Source organism: Bidens hawaiensis, unplaced genomic scaffold (assembly GCF_021521415.1).
Source record: "Bidens hawaiensis isolate Kalapana, Puna unplaced genomic scaffold, B.hawaiensis_p1.1 tig00003488_1, whole genome shotgun sequence".
Lineage (NCBI taxonomy): Eukaryota > Viridiplantae > Streptophyta > Magnoliopsida > Asterales > Asteraceae > Bidens > Bidens hawaiensis.
Genome location: NW_027491195.1, coordinates 814065 through 828653, shown reverse-complemented (window position 1 = coordinate 828653; position 14589 = coordinate 814065). Strand labels below are relative to the sequence as shown.

Genomic DNA, 14589 nt, shown 5'->3' with positions numbered 1-14589 from the left:
CACTCAGCGTATCTGACTTTTAGTATGCACGCAGGTGAGTAGAATGAGACAGCTACCTTGAGCGGGCACATGGTGGGCGAATAGGAGACTGGCATCTGAAGACTCAAAATGTTTTAATATAATTGACGTTTATTTTGAAAGACAAGAATGTTTAATTAAGGCAAGTTTTGGATTGCTGTAACGTTTCATGAAAGTTTTTATATTCCGCGAAAGTTTTAATGAACTCTGATTTGTAAGAACTGTGTTTATGAGTAAATCCGACGCGAAAGTAGGGCTACCGGGTTCGGGGCCTTACATTATTACTAGTTTTTTTACAAAGATTAATATGCTAGTGTATGTTTCGTAAACCAACAAACCAACAAACTTTCACTTGCAAAAGATACAATATCAATTGTGTGTATGTTTACGACGACCCCAAGAGTTCGAAAGAGTGGCGTTCAAAGAAACCACTCATTACAAAACACACATGCTTCAATATTTTGATCTATGGTTAATTATTAATTATTATTTTTAATAAAATTTAGTTCAACTTGAAATATAATTGATTGTTCGAGAAAATAGATGTTTTTAAAGTGATTTATGGATGACTGATGTAGTATGTGACTAGATACATTTTTCGTGTTTATTGGTTTTTGGCGTTTGTCATGGTACAAAAATATGTAATGTTAGTAGCATTCCACTTAAACCCTAACTTTAATGTTTTCCAAACCTCATAAAGTTAGAAAACATGAACGATTTGATTCTTTGGTGTTACCATTTGATCATGCTCATCGCCTGCGTGTGGGGGTCATCTCCATCTCGTTCTTTCTTTTTTTCCCCTCAACAGTGTTTAGTACTACCCCCAATACCCCAAGTGAGCCTTCTTGAGATCATATGTCAACCGTCCATATTGATTTTGACGTTCCAAGTCTAACTTACCGAAGAACATCATCAAGGAAAAATCCCAATACTATGAGAAAACTCCCTTGAGTCAGGTTTCGAACTTTATACCACAAAATCTCAAGTCTTAACCATATCTCATTCCATTAGACAAGGTGGTCAATGGCATGTGGCGTCTCGTTCTTCCTGATTATACATTTTCTCTCGGTATGGATTTTAAATAAATTACTACTTTTTTGTACTTATAGGTGGTTTAGAGAAACTCTTTGTATTTACAGGTGGTTTGCTAACTTTTTTTTTGTAAAAGTGGATAACTCGCAAGGGGGGCTTGCGAGTTTTAACAACTATAAACTCGCAAGGGGGGGGGGGGGGTAGCTTTAAAGTAAATCTGACACATGCTTTAATCTTGTAAGGGTGGGTAGCGATATTTGGATACATCAAATCTCACTGAATTTTTAAGGGCCTGCTGGGGACACCCAAACACCCCATAATACGCCGCGTATAGTGCTATACGCGGCATATAGGGTACAACCAACCTAGGACTGATTATGACAGTCCCAGGTTGTCAAGTCGTACCTTATACGCCGCATATAGCACCATACGCGACGTTGTATGCCATTTGAATTATTGTTGTACCGGCCTCCCTCCCTCTCTTTATCTTTATATATTACAACATACACACACATAATATCACACACAACTGAGAATTACATACGCCCGAGAAGCGAGAGATCGTTAACCACGGCGTGCTAGGCTGATCGTTAAGCGTGTAACCCGACTCCTCCTCATTCAAGTATGGAAATAAATGGTTGAGCCACGACATTTTTTTTGTTTCTCGTTTCTCGGGTGTATATTAGCAAAAGTTCACATGTTAGGTGAACATTTTAAAAATCTTCACATTACTTTTTCTGTATTTAATTAAAATATGTTTAGATAAGTGAGATATAAGAAAGTACAATCGACAAATGTCTAACATAAATGACCACATATGATTTACAAAGATCATGTTGAAAAGTGTTTGACCATATTTTGTAACGAGTTATTAAAATGTAACAGTTTTACGGTGTTATCAAGCGATATAACAAAACAAAAGTCTAGTAAATTAAAATGTACTTTTAAGGCATTACAATTGTAGCTGAAGTTTATGTAGGAATATAGGGAGTGAAACACACTAAAACAATTAAAAGAATGGCAATTGGGTATCTGTTAAATACACGATAAGACCTATTAAGCAAAAAAGCGCAGGATGTAATTTTTTAATTTTCTTAAATAATTGAAATTAGTCGGCTAGACTCCATCATATTCCCTTATTGGTACATGAAACTTAAAACTGTTTTATAGTGATCGCATATAAAGTAGTTAACCGAGTCATATTCATGTTTGATACTTGCGTTCAGCGCGTCGCTTCATACCTGCTAAGACACGAATTGCCAGCTCTAATAAGATGATATGATTCAGCATTTTAACATCTAAAAACCATGACTACTAGATGCATATAATCTTTTTTTAGAAAGTTAGTTGGTTTCCACATGTTAGGTGAATATTGTAGACTAATCAAAACTAAGCATAAGTCTCTATTGAAGTTCGTAAAGACAAGCAATAATAATTCTAGAGTTTGTTATGAAAACGGATTTACTTAATGTACAAAGATTTCAAGCCACTATGGACCAAAATTACATATCTAATTGAAGTATTTAACAATTGCTTTCATAACAAATGGTGAAAATGATATTTCTTTAATAAAATAGGAATATGAGTTTTTTTTAACTTTGGACTTAAATAGTTGTATCTATATATGCTTTTTATAGAAAATAATTTTTGGGTTTGTGTTCTATCGTATGTGCATATAGCGAACTAAACCATGTTTAAAATAGAGTGAAGATAAATGTGATAATTCTCGAAGTTGTTTGATTGAAACGAATTACGAGAATTGGTGGTACCAGTACTTGTGCACAAGTACTACTCTCATGCATGAGCCATTCTGGTAAATGGTCTAACTAATATAAGACCAAGTCAAATTCCAGTAGATGGTCTTCAACTAATGTTTACAGTAATTTAAAAGTTAATAATTTTGTAACAATTTACTATCAGAGTGAACTAAGGGTGTTGTTAACAATATAAAAAAAAATCGGTGTAAATTGTTGTGAATTAACATTAGAATATAGGGTTTAAATAGTTTCAAAGTAATCAAAGTAACCGTTTGGGAAATTTCCTTCCGAGAACATTAAACTTATACCAATGTACAAGTAAATAAATTCAACATGTTTCATTGTCTTTTGTCTTTATTAGAGATGTGAGTATGCTAACTTGTCTTTATCTCTATCCTTACCTTTATTAGGGAGGTGTGTATGCTGTCTTGTCTTTATCTTTATTAGAAGGTGGGCATAGATTATAACTTCTACTACTTTGTAATTAATAATGTATAAATGATAATTAGAAGATGGAGATGCCACACGCAAGGGCTGAGTTGAGCATGGCAAACACCAAATGACCAAATCGTTTGGATTTTCTAATTTGGCGTCTAGGTGATGATAAAGAAGATGAAGACATTGCGTGCTACATAAATAAGTTAATATAATATATCTTTGGATTTATGGACACATAAGAGAAATACATGACTTAATTTTAATTATATTATCATAATTGTTAATTACTATTAAATGTTAATTTAATTATTTGTCTTTTTAAACGACAAATTTAATTATTTATAGTTTATATATATTTTTTGCACATCATTTGTTAATGCAACATATAAATTTATCGTACTTGTATACTTTATTCATATTCAACAACCTAAATTGATTATTAAAAGGACCAGTATTGTACTACTCTTAAAAGAGAATATGCAATGCAAAAAACAAAAAATAATCAATAAACACCAAAAACATATTTAGATGGGAGAATTACATAAATCCCTTTGCTAACTTCATTTTTTACATATATTTTCACACTATAAACTTAAATTATATATATTCCCTTATTTAATTAAAGACAAATTGAATTTTAATAATTTCACCCAATAATAATATTACCACAGAAAATAGATGTCATCGGTTCCATCTTTCATACTAATTGTTTTCATTGAACACCATTAAAAATTACTTAACGCCGTTAACTTTTTTCCAAATTTCAAAGCGATGTTTTAAAGTTTTTGATCAGAGTGAGGATACGAGACGATTGACATAAAACTTATCTCATAACGGTGCTTCAAACGATAGATTCAAATTCTTGCAATTGGAAGGTTAGTAGATATAAAAGAACTTATTGTTCAAAAGTAAATAGATAAATAAATTAATAAATAGTTGATAAATGTCATAATGAATGACGTATGCTTACAAATATAATAACAGGGTTGAAAAGAAATGAAAATTAATTTCAAAACCCAGCCCTTTGCCCAGTATGGAGATACCCCAATTTTGAGCTAAAGCCATCCCCTGTTTTGTATGCTATTAAAAAAAAAAAAAATCTCTTTGGGCTGTCTAAATGTATGAATAATGTTAAACTTATAACAACCATGGTGCATTTAGTATCAAAATAAACTTTGTAACAAATATCTAACCTACTTACTCCTAACATACATATATGCTCAAAACCACACTGAACTATGTGTGAATCCAGATAAAACTATAGTTCAGGAATATTCTGTACTTCTGTTAACATGGACTCCCGGTTCTGGACCTTCATTCAAGTTCTGAAGGGGCAATTTCACTTGTGTTTTAGCTTCAAACTCTTTTAGCACTATCTCACCATTATGATCTTCCCTTCTTCTGGGCCCACTTGGGCCCGTATATCGCTAGGTGGGTCCTCCCAAACCGTCGATCAGCCTACTACATTAGCATTGCACAACGAAAACAAAAGCTGATGTGAATAATTAACTAATGACATGCATAATAAAACAACAGCAGCAACAACAATCGTACCCAGTAAAAATCCCACTAATAGCAAAGCTATTAACAGGGTCTAAGGAGGGTAGGATGTAGGCAAACCGACCTCTAGAGATGCTGCTTCTAGAGAGACCCCCAACTCTAAAAGTATATGCATGAAGTCGTATAAAAGAAAAACAAAAGTACAACACTATAGACCCCTAGATAGCAAAAAGAAAAAAAACCCAACAATTAATATGTTATAATAATGCTAATAATAGTAGTCCAATATTAAATAGATACATGAAAGCATTGATAATAGTGATGAATATTAAAATATTAGAAAATAATGTAAAAATAAAGTATTATAATAGTATATAATTTAGACCTTACAAATAAATAGATGAATACTTAAACATATTACATTAGGTTGAATTAAAAGCAGGAAGAAAATATGACCAAAAAATACTCAAAGCGACACAAACAAAAAAGGGAAAGAAAACCCCAAAAAATACGTTTCTAACAAGAAAATATGCATTGCCCTAGAGGTCTTTAACCTTAATCCTACGTCTCCAAGAATTTATATCCTCAACCATGTCCTCGGAGAAGTGCATATCAATCAAATCATGCCTAATCCTCTCATCCCAAGTCAGTTTGGGTCTACCTTTACCCCTCCTCCCCTCTATAGTAATATTTTCTACCAATCTAACAACTATAATACAAATAACTAAGTACCTTCACAAGGCATCCACATGTTTCAAGCATGTCGGTTCGAAATGGATACTCCACAATCTATAAAATTATAATTAAACGCAAGACGTTATTAACCAATTCGAATATAAAAAGATAAAAATATATAACTTACTATAAACGAATCCTCCCCAATCACAGATGACTCTGCAATTTGTTTCATTAAAATCTCATAGTCCACTAGCATATACGGAGGTGTGACACTTATATAATCAAACGGATCGCCTTTTGTGCGCTCCAAATAAGTTTCCACACGCACGATATGTATAACCGAATTATCAAGAAACCCGGTCCATTCCAAATTAGGTTTTAACACATCAGAAACAACCCATGGATCCATCTCCACAAAATGGACCTGCAAGACATGCATTTTAAATTATTTTACTAAATACAGATATCTATAAATATATGAAAAAGAATAAAAGATAAAAATCATAAAATAATAGTAAGACCTCAGAGCATCCTCAGCTAATAGCCTCTATGCCGACAGATCCAGTACCACTGTATAAATCTAACCATCGACCCGGCCTCAAAGATGTAGGACAGCCACCAGCAGCCTAAATAATGTAGACATATTATTATCTTTACACAAAAGTATAAAATAAATTGTTTTTTATTTTTATTTTTTAAAATACGAACAGTAAATGCTACCTGCAAACTACCAAAGGCTGCACCTTTGACTACTTCCATCATGGGGCGGACATCCATGCTCTTTGGTGAGAGTAACTTCTTCCTTCGCGCTGTCCCTCCAAGAACCTATAATTATAATTTCAATACTCAATATTTGAATTCAGTCCAACGAGATACATAACTCGATATGAAGCTCACTGGCTCATACTTGGACCAGCTAGACAGAAGCAAACGGGGCATTAAAGCGCTTGACTTAAAAAGAGCATAACTTGTTCAAATACTCAATGTATGAACTTGCTAACTTTTAAAGACTAAAATATAAGATGTTTTCATCATCTCTATCCGACTTATTCAATAAATGTTCTATTTTGTACAAATACTCAAACCCATTGCTCATTCAATGGTCGCGTTTGAATAACTTATACCCATTGCAATCTACTGTCCGATTTGTTCAAATACTGACCAATTGCATAAGGCACCGCATCACACATAAGATCGCATCAGATCGCATCATGGAATCTCATCGTGCAATGTGATCTCGCCACGACATCATGTAATATACACATAATGTGCTTATATTAAAACCAACCTTTAAGTAATGGACAAAAAGGTCTCGATGAGCCGGATCATGTGGCGGTGCAATTTGTCCAAACTGTCATGCCCTAATTCCATCGTCTAGAGCCTAATTTTGATCAGGCGGGTTTTCCCGAAAATTTGCATTTTTCCTTTGTTTATATCAAAAAACAAATCTTTGATTTGATTAATTCACATATTTATTTAAAAAGTCAATTTTGTAATTACGCAGATAAATACAGTTTTTCAGTTTTGTAATTTTGAATATAATGCCAACAATAGTTACTGAACTTGCATGGAAGTCAAGTTAACATTGAAGACTAACCATGTAGTATTTCTTAAAATTTGGCAACAACTCATGGCATCATCATCATCATCATCATCATCATCATCATCATCATCGTACTCATTAAATCCCACCAATAGCAAAGCTATGGTAGGGTCTAAGGAGGGTAAGATGTAGGCAGCCTTACCTCTACCCCGTAGGAATAGAGAGGCTGCTTCCAGTGAAACCCCTAGCTCGATAAAATTATATATGTGTATATATATACAAAATTTTCTATATGGTTTTTCAATTACTTCAAAGATTTTGACCAGTTGTGCCCAAAATATGACCAACTTTGACCCACTTTGACTGTTTTTGACCAGTACCAATTTTAAGGGCCGACTGGGTAAAATCGAATCGTTAGCACTCCGATTTCCGATTAATCGCTAATTAGTAAGCGTCTAATCGTCATTTTTACAACACTGACCACTAACATAACAATTGAGAGACCAATTATACCTAAATCTGGTATCATTTTAGATTCAACTAATAAAGATATATTACACTACCAGGTGCATCAAATTGCAATTGACAGTCCAATTTATTCAAATACTGGTCAACTGTATAAGGCGCCGGATCACACATAAGATCGCATCAGACCGCATCATGGAACCGCATTGTGCGATGCAATCACGTCACGACATCATGTAATGCATGCATTATGCTCTCCTGATGCGCATTTTAAAACCAAGCTTTAAGTATTGAACAAAAGGGTCTCGACGAGCCGGATCATGAGGCAGTGCAATTTGCCCAAACTGTCAAACCCTAAATCCACTGTCTAGAGCCCTAACTTTGAATCAGACCGTTTTTCCCGAAACTTTGCAATTTTAATTTATTTCCTTTTCTTTGTATAAAAAAAAGCAAATCTTTGATTTGATTAATTCACACATTTATTTAAAAAGTCGATTTCGTAATTAGGCGGACAACTAAGTTTTTCAATATTGGCTCAACCTACACTATATAAAAGTTTACAGGCCTTGATATAATGTGATAAGCATTAAATACTAATTTGATATTTCATTTAAGATTATTCTTATTACTCTTAATTATGCCCATAATTAACCATTTTTCCCTTCAAACCAATCTTAAAATTTTGAATATAATGCCAACAACAGTTCCTAAACATGCATAGAAGTCAGGTTAACATTCAACAGTCGATCATACGACATTTTTTAAAATTTAAGGAGCAGCTCATGGCATGGTAGCATCAAAATATACAATGTCATAACATGAACCTTAATTAGATATTTGACATTCTTATCTTATTTCTCTAGATTCATAATTTGATTAATATGATGTTATAAAAACAAAATTTGAATGAATTAGGGAAACAAACAGTTATATAGAAACCAAGCAATAGAAATGACAAGAATCAACACCTGAAGCAACTTATGAGTCTCCCGGGGCTTCGGTTGCTCCGATGGAGGCCCGCCTTGCTTTCGTCCTCCAGCCTTCTGCTGTTCTTTATTCCTTTTCGACTAAACAAAACCCACATTCAAGTCATATCCTTTTTATCATTTAATCAATCACATATAAATATTTACAAACCTTACGGTCGGAGATGAACTCATCGGGATCGAGACCGTATTGTTTGAGTAATTCTCTCTTTTCTTCAGCAGAATTTGACGATTCTACAAAAAAAAAAAAAAAAAAAAAAAGACGAATTGGTTGTTTGTGTTATGAATTTGTGAAACGGAGGATGGGTTTTGGAAGCTTACTGAGAGATGAGGAGCATACGATGGTGGACGGTCGATTAGTGGTGGTGGGTGAACGGTGGATGAGAAGAGTATTGTTATTGTTATTATTGGTGGTACGAAGAGGATGCCATGAGATTGGCGTTGGTAGCACAGATACAGAGACAGCCATGAAATGGAAACCTTAGCCGACCAGGCTCAAACCACTTTCTCCTCAAACTTATACTGTTAGTTTGTAACCCTTGGAGTTATAAAGTTACTTCTTTATAGCCCCTCAACATGTTTTCTAAGAATAATTCATGTATGAGCTTTATTAGCCTAGCCTATTATATTAGGTCCTTGGCACAAAGCGTTAAAGCTGATTTCGCAAGGATTAATGAGTGGAATACCATATCTTGATAGGTTAAGGGGTGTTCGATGCAACGTGGGTTAAAGTGTCGAACGGACTTTAAAAATCTTTACACACATAATAATTAAAAAATTGTTTTTAAATTAAATTATGGAGGGTTAAGCCATTTTTTTAGGGTGAGGTGGAGTAAAATGCGGTAAAGTGGGTAATGTGATGCCTACATGGTAGGGGTGAGCAGAAAACCGAATTAACCGAAAAAACCGAACCGAAGCGTTAACCGACGATTAATTTTTTGTTTTTTTGAAAAACCGAATTTTCAGTTTCGGTTCGGTTTTCCATTTTTATAAAACCGAAAAAAACAGAACCAAACCGATATGTATTTTTACTTAAATATTAATAAAATTATATGTGTTTTTTAGATGTTATGACTGAAAACAAAACACCAAAAGGATCTACCATTGATGGCGATGAAGATTATGAAGATGATTAAGATTTGGAGTAAATTTTGAAGATGAAGAATGAAGATTGGAACTAAATTTTTAGTGTTTTTTGATTAAGAACTTTATTGAATTTTAAACTCTAGTAGCCTTGCATGTTTGTTGTGTTTTGAATCTAATGTGCATTTTCATTTTTTTGGAATTTTTTTTGCAATGTCTACACACACACACACAAAAAACCGATTATAACCGAACCGAAACAAAAAAAAAACAAAAACCGATCAGTTTGTGAATTTGAAAAACCGACTTTTCGGTTTCGGTTTCACCTAAAAACCGAACCGAACCGTACTCAGCCCTATTACATGGAGTTAAAAGATGTGATTATATTAGGGTTTTGGATTTAAATACTTCAAACTTTCACCATTTGGTCGGGATTACTTCAAACTAACGAATTGTCTCCCACCACTCCCAACTTTCATGGTAGCTTTTCATGATGCTTCAAAACTGAACAAACCCTAAACCCGTTAGTTTTGTTGCTGAGTTGGAAGCAATGACGGACCCAAAAAGTTCTCACAGGGCAATTTTTTTGGGTCACTATTCAGTTAGATATACAATTTGTTCGTTTCGATGCGGCCGTTTGAGTCAGATTAAATCGGTATATAATTTTCTTAATCCGATTCAGTCGCTCCGATGGAGTCTGTCACATAAGAAATATATATATATATAATATAATTCCTATTTGAACAAATATAAAACAACAATAATATAACTAGGCTACACATTTACAGAGATCAATATTTGTTTATAGTTTTTTTATTGAAGTAAATTATAGAAAATCATATCTACCTATTCTAATAAAGTAAATTAAATGGGGACACTTGTCATGTTTTGGTTAATTCTCATAATTTTTTCCCTCCAAAACTAATATACCCTAATATATGTAATAAATCAATAATTATTCACTTTTCTTTTACACTATATTTATAAAATATCTATATATTTTTATAAATATAGATATTAACATATTATTTTACTATATATTTCAAAATACCTGGTGAATTCCAAAAATCAACAACAAATCATGTTTCTCAAATGAAAATTGTTTCGGGTTTTTTGTGGAAGTTAAATTTGATTTTATGGGTTAAAAGTTGGTAAATAGATTGTTTTGTACAAGTTAACTACATTTAGGTCAAAATTTTTTACAGGTCAAAAATAAAAATTTTGTGTATTTCTAAAAGTTTGAGAATACAAAATAGATTTATCGTCAAATTTGTTATGGGTTCAAAGTGTTGACTTTAAAATGTCAAAAGTATGAAAGTTAAAATTTTAATCATGATTTGGGTTTCAAGTTTATTTTTAAGGGCATTTTTTGAAATAATCAAAAGGTTCGGGATTTGACAAATTGACAAATTTTCCCTCAACTATTAAAACTTAAGAAAAGATTGCGAACACTTTCGACATGCCATCCCCATGCCTATCAATGCTTCTAACTTTTATCAAATTTCAAATATTTATGTCAACATTAATTTTTCCTTCAATGGTGATCAGAACGTTATATGGGAAGCATGTCATGCAAAACTATGCTCAAATGAAACAAAATATTCACAAAATTAAATGGGTTAGCATATTATTTTTTATGTTGTCATTATGACAAAGTCGAGAAGGCATCTGAAACTTATCAACATCTTTTTTATGTTGTCCATTGTTACAATTTAATATCTTACTTTCCTTTGATGGGTGGTAAATTAATAAATATATCAATAAAGGTAACGCCTCTTTTGTATTTAGGCTGAGTGGTTAAAACTACTATCATATGAGAAGTCTTATTTTCGAAATTGGTTCATAACCAAAATTCTTTCAATTATACATAAATGACACCGAGAATGAATTTTTCAATAGAAAGAAGCATTCTCGGGTACGATTTTGCACGAACATTTTTTTATTAAGTTCATTTAAAAAAACCATTGTGATATAAATAAAATCAATTTATGTACATATTGTATAAATACAAGCATAGATGTAATATATATTTTTTTTCATATACGCTTTGTAATTATTTATTTTATTTATAATTTTATAATTTGAATTATCCCATATGTAACACGGGCTCTAAAACTAGTAGTTGAATAAATAGAAAATATGATAAGTGAAATTAAATAAAATGTAAACAACTAAAAAGTCAAAAGAGTTTGTAGATTTTAATAACAAATAGAACAATCAATAAATAAACTAGTTATTTATTTTTACGCTTTTTTTTTAAAGTTTGTAGGAAGATGGATGTTGCTATGTTGGTGTGAAGATTTCATCAAACACTATCATAAGAATGGGCCACAGGCTCACAGGGTGAACTCTAAAAAGCCCAATAATTATTAAAGAAATATAGGCCATCGGCAATCCACACTTTGTTTTCTTTCTTCTATATCGTTCAAACACCAACAAAAGTACAGAAATCGCCATTGTACAAGCCCGAGAATTTTTTCTATAATGCTACCTTATTTCTTCTATTTTTCTTTCATCACCCATCAAATTTTGAAATTAAGCAAAGATTAGTGTAAAAATTTCACAGGGATCGGTTGTGATTTTAATACTATAATAACACTAATTGTTTGTTTGTTTTTTTGCTGTAGACGGCGGACACCCCTACCATAAGGGTAGGTCTGTCCTTGGGTGGAAGCATGAGGCATGTTTTAAAAAGTTATGGGTCTCACACTACCAATTCATCTTCTTCATAAAACGTCCATTACCACCACCACACAACCAATCACCTCCATCACAACCACCACCAACCGACCACACCAACAGCCTTTGGCACCACCAACAACCAAGTGGTGGTCGCCGAACCCGAAACCACCTTGCCAGTTAGGAACCAATATTACATATTTCCGGTATAAATGTTTAGGCCAAACCTGCAAACGTTGGCATAGGATTTTTCCTGCTACACCCGCAAACAATTTTTCACCCACACAAAAATGGGTTGTAGCAGCGGTGGTGTTCGGGTAGCATTTATGGAATGTGGTGGGTTGTTGCCTTTGATAACCCCAATCACCATTGCTCATTTTCATCACAACCGAAAAACCTTGTTGAATGGACCCCAGATCGCACTAGATCTGGAGATTTTGCACCAGATAGTGGTGGTGGTGGTGATTTTCAGAGATTGTGGCGGTAGTTATGATTCTCAGAGTTGTGACAGGGATGAAAAATGATATGGACTTAAAGGGAATGATGGGTGAGAGGTTGCCAGATCAACCTAGGGTTTTTGCTTCAGAACCGTCGGAAATCGATTGTGATGGTGGTGATGCACGACAAACTAAACTACTGCAGTGGTGATGCATGGTTTGGACTGAAGAGGCGGTTGGTTCAGTGATGACCGTCATTTGAGTCATGCAAAAACCTATTTAACCTAAGTAGCTAGGGTAAGTCAGGTATCGTATCCACCAAGAGTATGTGGTTGATGTGCTAAAAGTTGTTATATAAAAACACGCCAATCTAGACACTAAGTAATAAATTTTAGACTCTTAACTTAACTAAATCTACTAGCCGACAAGTGAACCGATCGACTCAAGTACAACTAAGTAAGTCCGGATGTCGAACCCACGAGACACTTTAAATTATGTTAACTAGCTAAATTAGACTTAATTACAGACACAACTTATTTGTTTATTTATTTTAGGGGTTTTTTTGTTAAAATACTAAATTTAAACTATAACTAAAACTAACTAAGAAAACAAGTAATTAAACAAAACATAAGTTTGTTAATTTTAATAAGATAATAATGGGAAACTACCTAGGCTAGAATTCCCTAAGTTTCAGTTGTCAATTAACCGAAAAAATATTTAGTAATGGAACTGGGATCGTAAAATAGACGCTTAAAAGAAAACCCGAACAGGACCCCTGACCCTTCTTAAGAAGACACCTATGGGTTTCTAATAAGTTTTAGCGCACACCAGTATTAAAAATCAAGTTTCCTTACAGTCACCCAATTAATTATGAATTAGTTCCTTTATACGAAATCCTACATTACAACGCGGAAATAAAAGACAGTCTAATATATTCAATTGACTCGATAGACAAAGTTAATCAATCAAACCTAGACGGACTCCTTACGAAGAACTAAATCTAGAAATCATGATCAACAAAGACCTACCAATAACCTAGCACCTTACAACTATTTAGGTTAGCAGCACACTTAAGTTTATTTGATTAAATAATATTATTCCTATGATCTTATCGCGAATCAATCATAAAATAGTCAAAAACACAAAGTAGATGACCTAATAGCAACCTATCATATGCCAAACAATAATCAACGCAACTATGGAATAATATAACTCAACAAACGACCCTATGTATCCATATGCATCAACTCAATATAATTAAACCTTTTACTAGTTCATAAAACCATAACGATAAATAAATCCTAAGTCAAAATCAAACATCAACAAAGGTTCATCACATGCCTAGGCAGTCTATAATGTTTAGCCAAGCATTATAAAATCAAACGACATAATTATAAAGGAATTCATGGTGAAAAATAATGTAAAGGGAAGAAAATAGGTGATAAAACTCGTAGTCTTCATTCTTGATCGAGGAGCACTTCACCGGCTGATTCCTTGCCTTCAAACCTGCCAAAATATGCAATTCTAAGCTCCGAGAAACTCCAAATTCAGCTCTGGTTTGCAGGGTATGCTTAGGATTAAAGTTTAAGGGTGTTTATATAGGCATTCTGGGCCCCAAACAGGTAAAAACGCAAGAAAATTCGAGAATCTAGGTGTCGGGGCTCCCCGCGGTGGCCTTTTTCCCTTCTGGTCACGCGGCGCCGCGGGCTAGGGGGTGGAGGATGACCGGTCTGGTCCGATTCAATTCTGATGCTGTCCGGTTCATTTCCTGATGCGGTCCGTTTCAATTTTGATGCGGTCCAGTTCAATTCTGATGCTCTGGTTCTCCGATTTGGCTTGTTTTAGCTCGCTTTTCGTCCTTTTTAACCACGATAAACCTCCGGAACCTACATTATTCAAATATGTGAGTAGTATTCAAATTCTAATAATAAAGGAACAAAAACTAATAAAATATTAAATAAAATATACACAGG

At 33.6% G+C, this 14589-nt stretch overlaps 2 protein-coding genes across 2 annotated transcripts; both read right to left on the bottom strand.

Moving 5' to 3' along the window:
• Nucleotides 1-4683: 4683 nt before the first annotated feature.
• LOC143623488 (uncharacterized) lies at nt 4684-5832 on the bottom strand. Its single transcript, XM_077094386.1, has 3 exons — nt 5608-5832; nt 5478-5534; nt 4684-4737 (listed from the first exon to the last, which is right to left on the bottom strand). The coding sequence occupies exons 1-3, from the start codon at nt 5830-5832 to the stop codon at nt 4699-4701; spliced, it is 321 nt and encodes a 106-aa protein (XP_076950501.1). The 3' UTR covers nt 4684-4698.
• Nucleotides 5833-5944: 112 nt separating this feature from the next.
• On the bottom strand, nt 5945-8889 carry LOC143623487 (uncharacterized). The gene is made up of 5 exons (XM_077094385.1): nt 8739-8889; nt 8569-8651; nt 8400-8498; nt 6144-6248; nt 5945-6049 (listed from the first exon to the last, which is right to left on the bottom strand). The coding sequence occupies exons 1-5, from the start codon at nt 8884-8886 to the stop codon at nt 5957-5959; spliced, it is 528 nt and encodes a 175-aa protein (XP_076950500.1). The 5' UTR covers nt 8887-8889; the 3' UTR covers nt 5945-5956.
• Between the last annotated feature and the right edge of the window lie 5700 nt (nt 8890-14589).

Bases quoted from the DNA above. Each gene is read 5' to 3' on its own strand.
- LOC143623488 (XM_077094386.1), bottom strand. From the start codon at position 5,832: ATGGATCCATGGGTTGTTTCTGATGTGTTAAAACCTAATTTGGAATGG. The intron at 5,535-5,607 runs GTAAGTTATATA...ATAATTTTATAG, and splicing joins TTGGGGAGGATTCGTTTATA to ATTGTGGAGTATCCATTTCG. The intron at 4,738-5,477 runs GTACTTAGTTAT...TATTCACATCAG, and splicing joins CATGTGGATGCCTTGTGAAG to CTTTTGTTTTCGTTGTGCAA.
- LOC143623487 (XM_077094385.1), bottom strand. From the start codon at position 8,886: ATGGCTGTCTCTGTATCTGTGCTACCAACGCCAATCTCATGGCATCCT. The intron at 8,499-8,568 runs GTTTGTAAATAT...GGTTTTGTTTAG, and splicing joins AGTTCATCTCCGACCGTAAG to TCGAAAAGGAATAAAGAACA. The intron at 6,050-6,143 runs GTAGCATTTACT...TACATTATTTAG, and splicing joins CAGCCTTTGGTAGTTTGCAG to GCTGCTGGTGGCTGTCCTAC.